At 48.6% G+C, this 14,614-nt stretch overlaps 1 protein-coding gene across 1 annotated transcript; it reads left to right on the top strand.

Annotated features, from left to right (window-relative positions):
• The first annotated feature begins 12,432 nt into the window (after positions 1 to 12,432).
• On the top strand, positions 12,433 to 13,020 carry LOC141731665 (olfactory receptor 14J1-like). The gene has a single exon (XM_074558077.1). The coding sequence runs from the start codon at positions 12,433 to 12,435 to the stop codon at positions 13,018 to 13,020; it is 588 nt and encodes a 195-aa protein (XP_074414178.1).
• Positions 13,021 to 14,614: the final 1,594 nt, after the last annotated feature.

Raw genomic sequence — 14,614 nt, 5'->3', positions numbered from 1 at the left:
CCACTGCAATCTCCTCTTACTGCACTCGGCTCAGGAGATCTCGCAGAACAGCTGCAGAGGAGTCGCTTTCAGGACAAGGGACGTTTATCAAAGGTTCATGTAGATCAAAACAAGCTCTGGCACCATTCCACATTTTTGTTTGTCACTGGGAAATAAATACAGATGTCCCCATGCCACAATCTCAGTCCCCCCGGGGTTCCTGTGTTCGGTTTTATCCCCTGATATGGAGACACAGGAGCTCTCCCAGCTGGACAGGGTGTCAGGAATCCCTTCCTGAGATTGACACCCTTGGAGAGGGTGAACAAGGATGTTCCTTGCTGCAGGAGACTGTGTGGGTTTTGGAAACAGGCCAGACCTGGAGAAGGCTCCTTCTACAACCCCTCAGCACCCGGCAATCCCACATCTTTATTTGTGTGACTGTCTTGTCAGGGCAGAGAGAGGGGAGAGAGGAGCCTCCTTGGGGCAGGGAGAGGAGGCAGAGACACCAAAAGCAGGAGTGCCAAAGGGACCTGGGCACATCTGAATCCAATGGCTGCAGTAGGTGTGCCATTCCTAAATCCAGTTTGGGAGACCCACGGCTGTGTTGCTGTGTAAGCTCTGAGGTATCTGATGGTGGAAGAGGCTCAGGTTTGTCCTGTTTGCATCCCCAGTTCCTGCAGAGCTGCTGTCAAACAGTGCCAGGGGATGCTCCTGGCACAGCTCAGGGCTCAGCTTTCCTCCATCAATTCCACTTCAGGGCTTTACTCTGCTGGGAAGGTGTTAGTGGATCAAGAGCAGCACAATCCAGAGAATTGGAGGATGGCTTTATGTTGGTAATTCTGGGAATGGGTTTCTCTGGCAGGATGCTGGACACCAGGGATTTCTGCCCTCCTTTCTCAGGAGAGTTTGGGTTTCTCGTGTTGGTGCTGTTTCACAGCTCCCACCATCCCTGCTCCTTTCATTGACACTTCATTCCAGCTTCCCAGTGTCCTTTCTGAGGGGGAAGAAAGGAATGTCCATGGCAGCACCCCTTGGCTGCCTGGGCCGCCAGCTGCTCCTGGAGCTGCAGCATGTCCGGCACAGCTGCTCGCAGTGGGGCTGGGCCTTGATTCAGGCCCTACAGTCCCTGTCAGTGCCCACTCCCCACTGGGCTCACGCTCTGGCCGTGTACGGCTGCTGAAGGCTCTGTGGCTCTGGCTGAGCACTCCCAGCTCTGCAGCTCCTGACTGATCCCAGGGATGGGGTCCCACAGCCCCGGTCAGGGCCCTGTTGCCAATGGAGCCCTGGTTTGGGGTGGCCATGGGTACCTGCTGCTCCTCCACCCTCAGCAGCCCCACAGCAGAAGGGTCCTCTGGGAGCCCAAGCAAGGGATTCAGCTGTGTCATTCCCTCTGTCTCCACAGCAGCTCTCCCAAAAGTCCTTTGGGCTCCCTGAAATCCTGTCTCCTGAGGTGATCCATGCCAGGGAGTCCCAGGGCCTCTGGGCCAGTCCCAGTGCGTGTTTTTGCCATTCCCAGCCGTGGTCACTTCAGCTGCTGATGTGCTCAGGCCTGCGAGGCAGCCCTCAGCCAGAGCTGGCTTACAGGACAAACCATGGGCATTATGTGACCAACACCATCAGTTTTAGTTAGCTGAAAATAGATGACCCAGATGCTTCTGCCAGCTGTTTAACACCAAACCAGCTGCTTTGGAGACTTTCACATAATCTTGTGTAGTGACCTGCAAGAAATGTATCATTTAAAGAAATTTTCCCAACTGACATGAATAGAGGCTTGTAGGATATTTTAGGGATAACCCTCCAAGCTGAGGATTGGGCTCTGGCAAAGCCCTGGCCTGTTCTGCTCAGGAAAAGTGCCATGAGATCCAGGAGTTTATGTGTGTCCTAGGGTGACGTTATGATTCTTGTATCCTTAGTCATTGTTTGGTTTATGCTGGATATTATGTTCTGTACCTTCAAAACTGGCTGTGTAGAGCAAAGCTTTTGTGGGGCGCGGAGGTTCAGGGACAACACACCATGACCAACGTGATCCAGTGAAGCCAAATTTATTGTCCCTAAAAAGACTATACTTATAATAAATCTCTACTGTCCACGTGTCTCTAGCTAATACATGATTGGTTAATCCTGGCTGTTCACACATCTAAATTAGAATGCTGATTGGATCACCTGATTTTTCATGCGTTTTGCTGTGGTCATCTGGCCCACCCATGGCTCACTTTTTTCTGACTTCCCCAAACTTGATGACAAACTTGCTGAGTCCTGATCATTCTTCTTCTTGTATCTCTTTCAAGGATATACCAACCCCATTTCTGAATATGTCCATTATTCATTGCTTGTGTACGTGACCATTGTCCATTAGTACAAGCAGGCTGAATTGTGCATCGGCAGAATGTGGCCATTGTCTAACAAAAACTCCTCAATCTGCAAAAAACTCTCAACAGTTCCCCAGTTTTGTTTTTGCACAAGCCAGACTGATTTAAAAGCACGGTCAATTAATTTTGTACACAGCATAGTAAGCAAGGCACTATAAGCAGAATTGAAAAAAGAATACAAAGAATACATGGAATTATTTATTAATTACATAGCCAAGAATACATAATGCCAAAGCGTACTCAGTCCTTGAGCCAGCCTGTTATTCCCCAGGATTTTAGCCACTCATCAAAAGAATTCTCAACAACTGTCAGCTTTTTCATATTCTCCTCAAGCAATGAGAGTTTCTTGTGAATAGATTCAGAGTGGTCAGAGAGATTCATGCAACACATCCCTTCAAAATCTTCACACCCATCTCCTTGTGCTAGCAACAAAAAATCTATAGCAGCTCTATCCTGTAACACAGCATGGCATATCCTACCTACATCAGTGGTAAGCTCATTCAGTATTGCAGATGTAATGTAAATTTGTTTTCCTGTCCAACAAGCCAATCGTTTGAATTATGTAAGGGCCTTTGATGAAGCTAATCCTGGTGTAAAAAGTGATGCCAATTTAACCGAAGCCAATTCCACAATTCTACATTATCCTTGAAGTCTCAGCCTAATAGATGCACGCTACATTTTGGATGTTGGAATTTGTGCCTGATGTCAAGCATCTGTTGAATGCTAGGGACAAACAGTGTCAATTTTGCAAAATAGCACGGTCCTCCTAATGCTTTCTGAGGAATTGCAGGCCAAGCTTTATCTCCACGAAAGAGAAACAAAAGTAGAAAAAATTTATTCCAGAAGCTATTGTAGAAGGGACTTTTCTCTCCAATGATGAAGCTTTTCCTGGCGTAACTAATGCTGCAAGTAGAGTTTGAAAACCTTTCAGCTGGAAGATTTTAGAAAAGTTGAGAGCGGCAATTTCACAATTTGGTTGAAAATCCCAACTTGCACAGTCACTTCTGAAGTATATTTTTCCATCTAACACATTAATTCCAGCTGATGTGCATACCCTAATAAGACTTAGAATGCCACCCCATCAGCAGGTGATGTTTCATAAAAGCTGGGAGGAAAAGTGTGGTCAAGAAGCAGCAAGACCTAGAGTGCACGGTGATCCTCTGTATGGTTCAACAGCACAACAGTTACTTGGCAAAGGGCCCTGGGCTACTGCCACTGCCCAGGCTAGGAGCATTGATCAAGTCTTACAGATGAGCCAACAACTAGCATATAATGCTATCCTTGCACTTCCAGATAAGTTACACACTATGTCTTTTACACAGGTTTGTCAAAGAAAGAATGAAGACTTGGATAAATTTGTAGACAAATTGCATGAAGCTATCTATAATAATTCTGATTTAAATTCAGACACAAAGATAAAATTGTATGGACTTTGGGATCATTACTCTATTCCAAATGGCTTTCCCTTCAGTCACAAGAGCCTTCCATCTCTTCTAAAAATTGCCTGGTGAAACTCTTCTGCTCACTTCCAAATCAGTTCACTACTCCAGCATAACCCTTGAAGCACGGACAAATGACTCTTCAACTAATTTTAGTAGAAAAGAAGGGTATTTATTGCAGCGCTGGACACATGTGAACTAGTTTCCAAAGACACGTGCAAGGAGTTGCAGACTCCGGTTCTCTATTTCTACAGAAAAGGTTTCACATTAGGTTTCTAAGGACCCATAATACATAATTATAACCTGCCTGCTTCGCATTTTTATCAGCTGAATATCTATTACAGCTGTGCAATTGCATTCCCTTAACTGGTTTGGTGGGATTTTGAAATGAGGGAGTGGTTGTATGGGAGAAAGAAAGCCGTCTTCCTCATGGTGAACTCTTCTCCCATGGCCAGTTGGCAAGACCTTTGGACCTGCTGCTCATGGTCCAAGCCTCTCCCAACTGTTCAATTATTCTTAAGGCAAGGTATTTCTATGGTCTCTGCTTCTTCACAATTGCTTCCTATATCCCTGTCACTCCTAGCTTTACATTCCTAATATATTTGGTACTTTTTAACTAAGGTACGTGACTTCTGCTAGCTGTATTACTAACTTAGCTTCTTACCTCATTTGAAAATCTTAACTAAAACATGCTATCTCCTACTATCCCAATTCTATTCCCAGCTGGCCCCTTGACTCATCTGCACTTTTCAATTATCCTAATTCCATTTTCAGCTAACCCCTTGACTCACCTCAGGCACATCCCCGACTGCCTCTCTCCCAGCAGCTCAGAGCTGCATTGCAATGTGCTTGCTGTGCGCCAGAGAGCACAAAGCAGGCTGGCCTGGTGGGCCTGGATATTTCTGCGAAACACTCTGCATCTCACACCTTTGCTCTGGCTCGGTGCAGAACTGCAGTGTGATAAATAGGTATGATTTGTGCTGATAAAAATTGAAACAGTAATCAATATTGATACAGTAATTAATATTTGAGAATAATAAAATAGTTAATAGTTAAAAGTTGTAATGCCAAGAAGAGAGGGAGAGGAGGGGCTCCACCCCCCTTCCCAGCAGATGGCAGATGTTCTCAAGGACTACAGGAAAGATGCTGAAGATGCAGTTGCTAAAAATGACCAAGAACCTGTTTGGGTCCTAGAAAATGCTAATTATAAGGGATTTATTGCCTTGATATGTAGATGCAGGGATACATTAGTCTTGGCTTACATTGCACTGGCTTGGTGCACATGTGTAACCCAAAGGTGAATTAAAGGACAACAAAGAAGACTACAGGGCCTTCATCAGTGATGACCCCCAAAGACTTGTGCGACCACCAAACCAAGTGGTGGCGCATGCGTGATAAGGGTGGTAAAGAGGGCGGAGACAAAAAAGTGACGAACCGAAAATGGGAGGAGATGGCATTGACACATGGCATATAAGGGGTGACTTTTACTTGGCAAGATTTTACGTGAAGTGGCAAGGGAAATTGAACTCTGTCCTCCGTACCCCGCAGTATCTCTTGCTTATGCACTATTATTCGAACCAAATTATCCCTTATTTATATATTTTATAAACTATTCAATTGAAATTGTTGCTACCCTAAATATTGTTTGGCCTTTTTATGATGGGATAATTGGGAAAACATAACAATTTTAGTGCCGATACCCGGGAACTCTTTTAACTCTGGGGAGGTGGATAGCTTCTGGGAAGGAGCTCCCCACCAGACTTTTAAGTGGTCCCAAGGCTAGACCACTCTCCCTTGGGAAAAGAGAGTTCTTTTTACAATAACGCATAAGCAAATTAGTTTTTGAGAGTGCGCAAGACAGGCTCCCATCAGAGTGCCGGCTTATAGGAGAGAGAGTACCCATAGAAAACTGCTTTGTGCACGAAGGCCCTCGTGAGAAAAGGAGACTGTGAGTAGCACGAGGTTTTGGGTCAGGGGGCAGCTGCATGTGTGTGTGAGTGTGTATGGAGTGTCTGAGACTGGGGCTGGGCAGTCCCGGACCCCGAAGTGATTGGGACCTCCCAGTACCGCGTTTTCGCGTTCTCCACGAGGAGACCGGTCAGAAAAGGAGGGAAGTGAAAGATAAGTGAATGAGTGGGGACCCCGGGTGGGTGTGACCCAGGGGGAAGGAGGGGATCCCTGGTCCAGGCACCTGTGGGAAGGTCCTTGGGCAGGAGGGATTGACTCAGTAGAGAGACTGAGAAAGAGAGTGAATGAATAGGTCCAATTTCTTAGAGGGGTTGGTATCAGGCAATTTAGTATGCAATTAGATAGTGAGAGGATGACGCTAATAGATTGAGAAAGAGGGAGAGATAGGAGTGGAACAAGTAGATTGCAGAGGGAGAGATAGGAGTGGAACAGGTAGATTGAAAAGGCAGTGTGACAGAGTAGTTAGTGAGGAAGCTGAGCCATGAGGTGAGTTTGGGACACACCTGGTACTGGGGTGTCACAGTGGTCGCAAATATTACATTATGACTGTACTAAAAAGAAATAGAAGGGAAAGTTCTCAGAAGGCTAGCTAAACTAAGAACAGAAAAGAATTAATAACAAAGGAGCTCTCTCCGACTATGTCCCAGAGTGAGCTCGGTCCTTGATTGGCCTTTAATTGTACACATCCAACATGGGCCAATCACAGGTGCACCTGTTGCATTCCACAGCAGCAGATAACCATTGTTTACATTTTGTTGCTGAGGCCACAGCTTCTCAGAAGGGGGAAAAATCCTAAAGAAAGGATTTTTCACAAAAGATGTCTGTGACACCGGGGATTTCTTAGTTTGTTGTCGCCAGAAATGGGTCAGGGAAAGAGTAAGTTCCTTGACCCAGGGGCTGTGGATTGTGTGAATAATTTGCAGCAGTTTGAGGTATCTAGGAACTGTGAGGGAGGTTCTCAGAAGGAGAGCATTCCTCAGGACAGCCCACTGGGGATGATGATACAGTTTGGGGATAATTAGGAATCCCAAAGGAGAAAAAGTTAACAGAAAATAGTTATGTATTACATGTTTAAATGGACAAAGGAAATGATCCGGAAAGATAATTTATATTGGTCCAAGTTCAGATCATTTGAAGATTGAATTTGCCAGGCTCTAAATATATATGTGAATTCAAAAGACCCTGTTAATCAGGAGGAGAGTGAGTATGCTGCCTTTTGGAGTCCTGAGGGGAGACATCAGGAAAAAGCTGGAAAAATTAGAAGACTGGCAGGACAGGACAGAAGACTTGAGGAGTTACTGAGAGGAGCACAAAGGGTGTATGTGAACAGTGATGAGGAAAAGCAGATAGCAGATGCCAGAATTTTGGTGGTGACAGTTAAAGAAATGCAGGCAGCTTTGAATACAGAAAAATCTGCAGGGAAAAACAAACAGCAGATGTCAAGATATATCTTTAAGAACACAAGACCTGTGTGTTTTTCCCGCCACAAGAAAGGGCACTTAAAAATCCCAGGCCAGTGCTCCCTGGGATTTTGGATTGTGCCAGGCCCGGCGAATTCATTGTTGCTTCGAGGGGCATTGTTGCCCAGGATCGTCAGGGACAACAATGGTTTCACCTGCATAGGATTGCAGATGCATTTGGGGAAATGCAAGACATTTATTGCCCATTTTGCCACTGTGTTTTTACAATATGCACCCACATCCCATAATTGATTTGGGGTGTTCCGGTGGCTCTTCCCCATAAGGCAGAGAAAGAGAAAAATGGGCAGCCAGATGTCCAAAGTAGAAAGGAGCACATATGGATGCTTTCATTCTTACTGATCGTGACATAATATTTTCAAAGAACAAACTAAAATCAGTCATGAGGTGGATCATTAAAAATTTTCCAGATGACTCTGCTGATGAAATCCATACCACTGAATTTCGGGACTCAGTGGGAGTTAAACTGTACAATTTTCGATCAAAAGGGACCCCACTGTATCCCACGTGCTCCCCATCTTCCACACCACCCTTGACCAGCAAGCAGTGAGTTGAAAACTCAATCCGTTGGTCACTCCAAACTCAGGACCTCCCCTCAAAATTGCCTTTCTCAGACCTTTCACAATGGTCCAAGATGGCAATGGCAACGTGGTCTTGGAGCATCATGCCCTGGAGACTCAAGATGGAAGGAGCCTGAAAGTGACTCGGGAGCCCAACCATCCTCCCTCCGTCTTGGCTCCTCCACTTCCTGCTACCACAACCTTCTCTCCTGCCATGAACGAACCTCCAGACTCCACTCCCACAACTGCGGGTCACACCCCCACTGTCAATCATTCCACCTCCACCCTGGGCCATGCCTCCAGAACTCCACCCTGGAAGTCTGCCATCCTAAATCAAGGCCCTTCCTTCCCAACACCTGACAAAATGGCAGCACCCTTTGCATCACCCTCCGGCAACAATATAACCCCCATGATCAAAGATACTAAGCCCAATGATCAGACTATTTCTAATCCAAATGTTTCTCCTCCAAGTTATTCTTCCTCCCCAGAAGACAGTTTGCATTCCCCAGAGCCACCTCACCACTCAACCCCAGAAGATCCCTGGGAAAGGATCTGGAAAGAAGCAGTTAAGGAAGGAGACTGGCAGATATTCTCAAAATTCCTCATTGCCCCCATATGTTATTAAAGAAGGGGGCAGAATCCCAGGTGTCAGTCATTGGTTTACGGGGATATAAGGGATCTGTGTAGGGCAGCTAAAGGCCATAGGAAGGACTTACCTTGTCTTAATGGCCTAATGAGGGCCATGTTTACAGCACGTCTTAACCCCCCTATGATTTAAAATACATTATGACCATGTTGTTATTACCTACAGAATACACCCTATGGGAAGGGGGATGGAAGTGTTAACTAAATCAATTAATAGCAGACTATGCTAATAATGAGGCAAGGGCGGAATTGACAATCAACCATCTAGCTGGAGAAAGACGACGCAGCTTACCAGATGATCCAGCAGCACCCATCCCCAGAGAAGTATTAGATGATATCAAAGAGATGGCTTTGCAAGCTTTAATCCAGGTATTGGATGGTAGTACCCTCAATGTGGACTACCCTGGGTGGCTGCAGCTAAAGCTTTAGCACAATTAGACCATCTTGGGTGCCTGTTAAGTAAGCAAACCAATGCTACCTCCCTCACATTGAGTGGCCTGCTCTCAGACAGAGAGACCATCAGACATGCCACCTTGCAGAACAGCGACAGAGTTTTTACTCTGGGCACATGGGTATGATAGTGTAGACTCTGAGGGCATGTGTGGCATGAACCTCTCCAGCTACAGTGAGTCAATCCACAAGAGCATTCAGGTACTGAAGGAAGGGTTCAAGAATCTTCAAGTGGAAAACAAGGACTCGTTCAATAAACTCTTCCAATCCAAGGGACTAAAGGGTTGGATGATGTCTAGCTAAAGCATAACTATTAAATCTCTCAGTGGTCATTGTTGTATTGTTAATTGTCCCATGTTTGTTTGAATGCTTTTAGAAAGTCTTACAAAATTCTTTCAGTTCCATCTTTACTGTAAAACAGAAGAGGGGGAAGATACCCAACAGAGGCTTCTCATGGACTCCTTGGAGGTGAGAACTGGAGGCCAGGATGGCACAAAAGCCTCTCAGAGATTCAGTGTGGGAAAGAAAATCCTTAAAAGTACGTAAAAGTATTCTTAAATGCATGAAGTACCTTAAAAACTTTGAGTATCTCAAGGCATTAGTGAGCCCCACTGAGTGTCAGTACAAAGCTCTCAAGGGAACTCGTTAAAGCAGATAATTGGGGCCATGATTGCACAAACCTCTCACTGAGTCTGTATCAAAAGGGAAACACCAAGTACCTTAAAATAACTGAAGTACCCTGAAGTATTAATAAGCCCCACTGAGTGTTGTTACTAACAAAGCTTCTCCAGGGACTAATTAGAGCAGATAATTGGAGGCCATGATTCCATAAACCTCTCAGAGACTCCAAGACAAAAGTCAAAACCCAAAGTTCTTTGAAAAACCTGCAGTCCTGCAGGGAGCATGAAGGAGTCCCCAGGGCCATTCCTGAGCAAGGCTCCCAAGGGACTCCTTCCAGCAGATCCTTGAGGCCACTGGGATGTGGGCTAGGGGGGCATGCTGAGGGCAGGACAAGGGGCTGACAGTGCCCAGCCTGGCTGGGGCTGTGCCAGGAGGCCCCAGGGCCTCAGGACAAGGTGTCTCCTCCCAGCCCTTGGTGGCACAGACCCTGCTGTGCCCCAGGACACCAAGACTTGGCTTCTCTTTGTCCCCACCTGTCATCACTGCCTCCAGTTCTCTGCTCTGCCTGGGCCCTGGGGACACTTTCTCAGTCGTGTCCCTCAGTGAGACCCATTAAAAGTCCAAGAAACTTTGGAGTTGGGTTCTGAATTGGAGCTCTGGAGAGGTTTCTTCAGCTCCCTCTCAGGGACTGATGTTCAGGGCCTGAGCACAAAGCCCCAGAGGCTCATTAAAGTCCTTGTGCTGTGTCTGTCCTGCTGAGCTGGGCTGGGCGCCTGGCACAGAGGCAGCTCCTGGTTACCAAGAAGAGCTTCAAAAGCACATTTCTCTTGATGAGCAGCTCTTCTGCCAGCCCAGCAGGACTGGGGCACTGCCTGCAGCCACCCCGGGCACAGCACAGAGGCACAGACAGCTTCAATCATTCAGGGCTGGGAAGGTGCTGAGAAGTGCCTGGGGCAGAATCACTGCCAGCCCTTGGCACAGGAACCTCTGGCTGCAGGACAATGCAGCTGCAGCTCCTGGAGCCATCTCCTAAAGCTGGAAGATCCCAATGCCTACAAAGCCTGTGAGTACAACTCTGAGTATTTCTGGTGCAGGGGAGGTTAAATGCTCTTGAAGCTCTGACATGCTGAGATGTTCTGATCAGTCATAGAATATTTCCAAGACAAGGATTTTGATAAAAATGAAGAAATTGCATAAGATTTTATATTCAATTTCCTACTACTAGAGAATGGCAGGCAAAGGGAGATAAATATAAAAGGTTGATTATGATGTATTAATTATGAATTTTGAGACAAGTGCCTAAGACATCTGAACTGTTCCTATTAGTGATCAATAGTTTCACAAGAGATCCCTAATGTGCTTTCAGACCCTCCACAGGCCATGGACAGCACCAGCATCACCTCTGCAGGAGCCATCAGGCTCAGTCTGAGCTGTCCTTTCTCCAAGCTGCCAACAGAACCTGCCCCCAGACAGTGCCCTGAAAACAGACAGGATTCTGTCAGGCCAAGGAGAGTGCACAGAGATTTGGGGTCTGTGAGTGCTGGCAGGAAGAGATCAGGCACAGGGAAACACCTGCAGGAGGAAAATCTCCAGGAAGCAGAGAGAAGATCAGACTGTGAGAGAAAACAAAACCCAGCAATGCTGTGGCAGGGAGAGTTTAGAAATGTCCATACGAGACCCTCTCTCTGAACAAGCCCCCTCCCTTCTGACCTCCAGCCAAGCGTCTACCCTCAGGGCTGGGGCTCCAAGGCAGCAGCCCCTCCTGTGCAGGCAGAGCTGCAGCAGAGCCATGGGGCAGCTCTGCAGCCCCGGGCCCAGTTCCCTCTGCAGAGCACAGGGCTGGGAGCAGCTGCCGGGCACTGGGGGCTCTGGCAGGGGGAACAGCTGGCTCAGGGTGATGCTGTCCTCAATGCCCGGCTCTGGGCAATGCTGTCAGTGCAGCCAGGGAAGAAGCTGCATCTCCCTTCATCCAATGCCATCATAAGGACACTTGGAAGTCTCCCTGAGATTTCAGTCCAGACTGGGAGCTCCAATCCAGGGTGCAAACCTGTCCTAGAGCATCTCTGAGTTATAAGATTGATGGGGAAAGGCAGAGGTGTTGTGACACTGAAAATGTTGCTGGGTTGGTGGAATCAGCAATGTGAGTCTTTGGCTACAAATGTGGAGCTGAGCTGTGGTGGATCCATCTTCTTTAAGCAGTACCTGGGGGTTTTTTAGGGGAAGTATGGGAAGGTGATCACCATCCACCTGAGAGAGGTTAAAGCTCACAGAAAATCTGAACAGATCAGAATGCCAGACCATGTCCCCTCACTCTCCTCCCATCACTTTGCCTCACAGAACTTGCTATCCTGCCTGAATGCAAAAAGAATGTTGAGGGTTTCTGGTATCCAAGAATACCAGGAGAGACGTGGGAGGAGCTCAAAAAGAAAACCTCAGAACCCTTAAACACAGAAATAAGTCAGTCTGTGTTAAAGAGGAGGATGAATGGGAAATGGCTTTGATTTCAGTCGCAGGTATCCCCTCTAACTCTTGAATGTCCCTTTAGCCATTAACAGGTCCCCATGTGCAGCTCCAGCAAATGTCCAACAGCAGCTCCATCAGGCACTTCCTCCTGCTGGCATTGGCAGACATGTGGCAGCTGCAGCTCCTGCACTTCTGCCTCTTGCTGGGCATCTCCCTGGCTGCCCTCCTGGGCAACGGCCTCATCATCAGCGCCGTAGCCTGCAGCCACCACCTGCACACACCCATGTTCTTCTTCCTGCTCAACCTGGCCCTCAGCGACCTGGGCTCCATCTGCACCACTGTCCCCAAAGCCATGCACAATTCCCTCTGGGACACCAGGAACATCTCCTACACTGGATGCGCTGTACAGCTGTTTTTCATTGTGTGCTTCCTCTCAGCAGAGCTTTCCCTCCTGACCGTCATGTGCTATGACCGCTACGTGTCCATTTGTAAACCCCTGCACTACGGGACACTCCTGGGCAGCAGAGCTTGTGCCCACATGGCAGCAGCTGCCTGGGCCAGTGCCTTTCTCAATGCTCTGCTGCAAACATCCAATACATTTTCCCTGCCCCTGTGCCATGGCAATGCCCTGGGCCAGTTCTTCTGTGAGGTGCCCCAGATCCTCAAGCTCTCCTGTTCTAAATCCTATCTCAGGGAACTGGGGGTTCTTGCTTTTAGTGGCTGTTTGGGAGTTGGATGTTTTGTGTTCATTGTTTTCTCCTACGTGCAGATCTTCAGGGCTGTGCTGAGGATCCCCACTGAGGAGGGACGGCACAAAGCCTTTTCCACCAGCCTCCCTCACCTGGCCGTGGTCTCCCTGTTTGTCAGCACTGTAATGTTTGCTCACCTGAAGCCTCCCTCCATGTCCTCCTCATCCCTGGATCTGGCCCTGTCAGTTCTGTACTCGGTGGTGCCTCCAGCCCTGAACCCCCTCATCTACAGCCTGAGGAACCAGGAGCTCAAGGCTGAAGTGTGGAGACTTGTGACTGGATGCTTTCAGAAACATTAAACTGATAGCTAATTTTCTGGAAAAAAAATTGTAATAAAAGTTATCTTTGATATTTCTTGTTGGCTTCATTTTGAAGATTCTAGTTCTTTGTTTTACTTTTTCAATATCAACCACAAAGAAATGTAACTGTGCCATTTCTCATTTGTGTCTCTCCACCTTCCCTGTGGCCACAGACTGTGTCAATTAGGGGTTGTGCTCTCAGTGGCATTAAAGAAAATAATGGATTTCCCAGCAAAGTTTTCTGCAGAGATGCCCTTTTGTTGCCTTCTCTGCAGCTGCAGCAGCAATGTCTGTGTGCAGGGCTGGGGGCAGATCAGTGCTGGCCCAGCAGCTGTGCCCAGCAGCAGCAGCACTTGGTGTTGCCAGTGCTGCTGCCGTGGCCCTGCCCCGCTGCCCTGGTGGCCCTCATGTTGCTGTAGGGCCTGAGTGCTCTCAGGGCCGAGCACAGCCCTGGGTGTGGCAGTGCCGGGGCTGCAGCAGGGACAGGCCATGGGCACTGCTGGGGCAGCGCTGACGCCTCAGCCCAGGGCCTGGGGGCTCCAGGCTCCTTGCCCAGGCTCTCTCAAGAACACAGCCAGGCCAATGCTCAGCACAGAAAACCCCTGTGAGCAGCCCCAGGCTGGCCGTGGGCAGGCTGGGGGCAAACAGCATGGCTGGGGCTCTGCAAAGGCCCTGGGGCAGACAGGAAGGAGCAGCAGAGCAGGGGCTGATCCATCCCCAGTACGCTGCACAGCCCAGGGCAGAGTCCCAGAGCGTCCTGATGGAGCTGCCAACAACATCCCCCCTCTGCAGCCCTGGCCTCTCCCCCAGCTCACACAGGTGCCCCATCCTTGCAGGCACAGACACGGCAGCACTGGCTCAGCGGCCCCTGTTTGCATTGCACACAGCAGGGGGAGCATCCCCATGCTGTTGGTGTGGGGACATGAACCTGAGGGAGCACAAATACCATCAGCCCCTGGGGCCAGCAAGGGCTGGGGGACACCAGGGAAACCACTCAGCTTTGTCCTGGCCTCTGCATTCAGCCAGAAAGTTTGTTCCCATCAGCTGGAATTTCCTGTGCCACTGCAGACGCTGTTGCTCAGAGCCAGGGCTGCCTGGCAGCCACCCCCAAACGGCCCTGAGCATTTCCTTGGCTTCACCTTTGCTCATCTTACTCTCCCTGCTACAAATTTCTTCCCATTGCCCACCCCTGTTCCCTCCCCTGCAAACAGCCCATACATATTTGCTCTTTCTTCTCTGGCTCCACTCCCCATTGCAGTTCCTGACTTGGCACCATGGGAACGTCCCTTGGGCAGCAGGATCATCCTACAAGTGCTGCAGGAATTGTCTGCAGGCTCCGGCAGTGCCTGGTGCTGCTCCCTTGCCAGAGGCACCCCAGGCCAGGGGGGCACATCTGGGTTGCTGTGTCTGCCTCTGGGGCTCCCTGTTCTGGGCAGTGAGGAGGAGCTGCAGAGGCTCTGCAGGACTGACAGGATGGGCTTTGGGGCTGGCAGGAGAAGCTGAAGGACCTGGGCTGCTGGAGCTGCTGAAGAGCAGCCCCAGGGCTAATCGTGCAACTGCTCCTTGGGTGGTTTCAGAGAATCCCAGAATCAGC

This window comes from Zonotrichia albicollis, chromosome 24 (assembly GCF_047830755.1).
Source record: "Zonotrichia albicollis isolate bZonAlb1 chromosome 24, bZonAlb1.hap1, whole genome shotgun sequence".
Lineage (NCBI taxonomy): Eukaryota > Metazoa > Chordata > Aves > Passeriformes > Passerellidae > Zonotrichia > Zonotrichia albicollis.
The sequence above is the reverse complement of the archived record's forward strand: the minus strand, read 5'-3'. Positions and strand labels throughout refer to the sequence as shown.

Excerpts from the sequence above, each read along its gene's own strand:
- LOC141731665 (XM_074558077.1), top strand. The coding sequence starts at position 12,433 with ATGTGCTATGACCGCTACGTGTCCATTTGTAAACCCCTGCACTACGGG.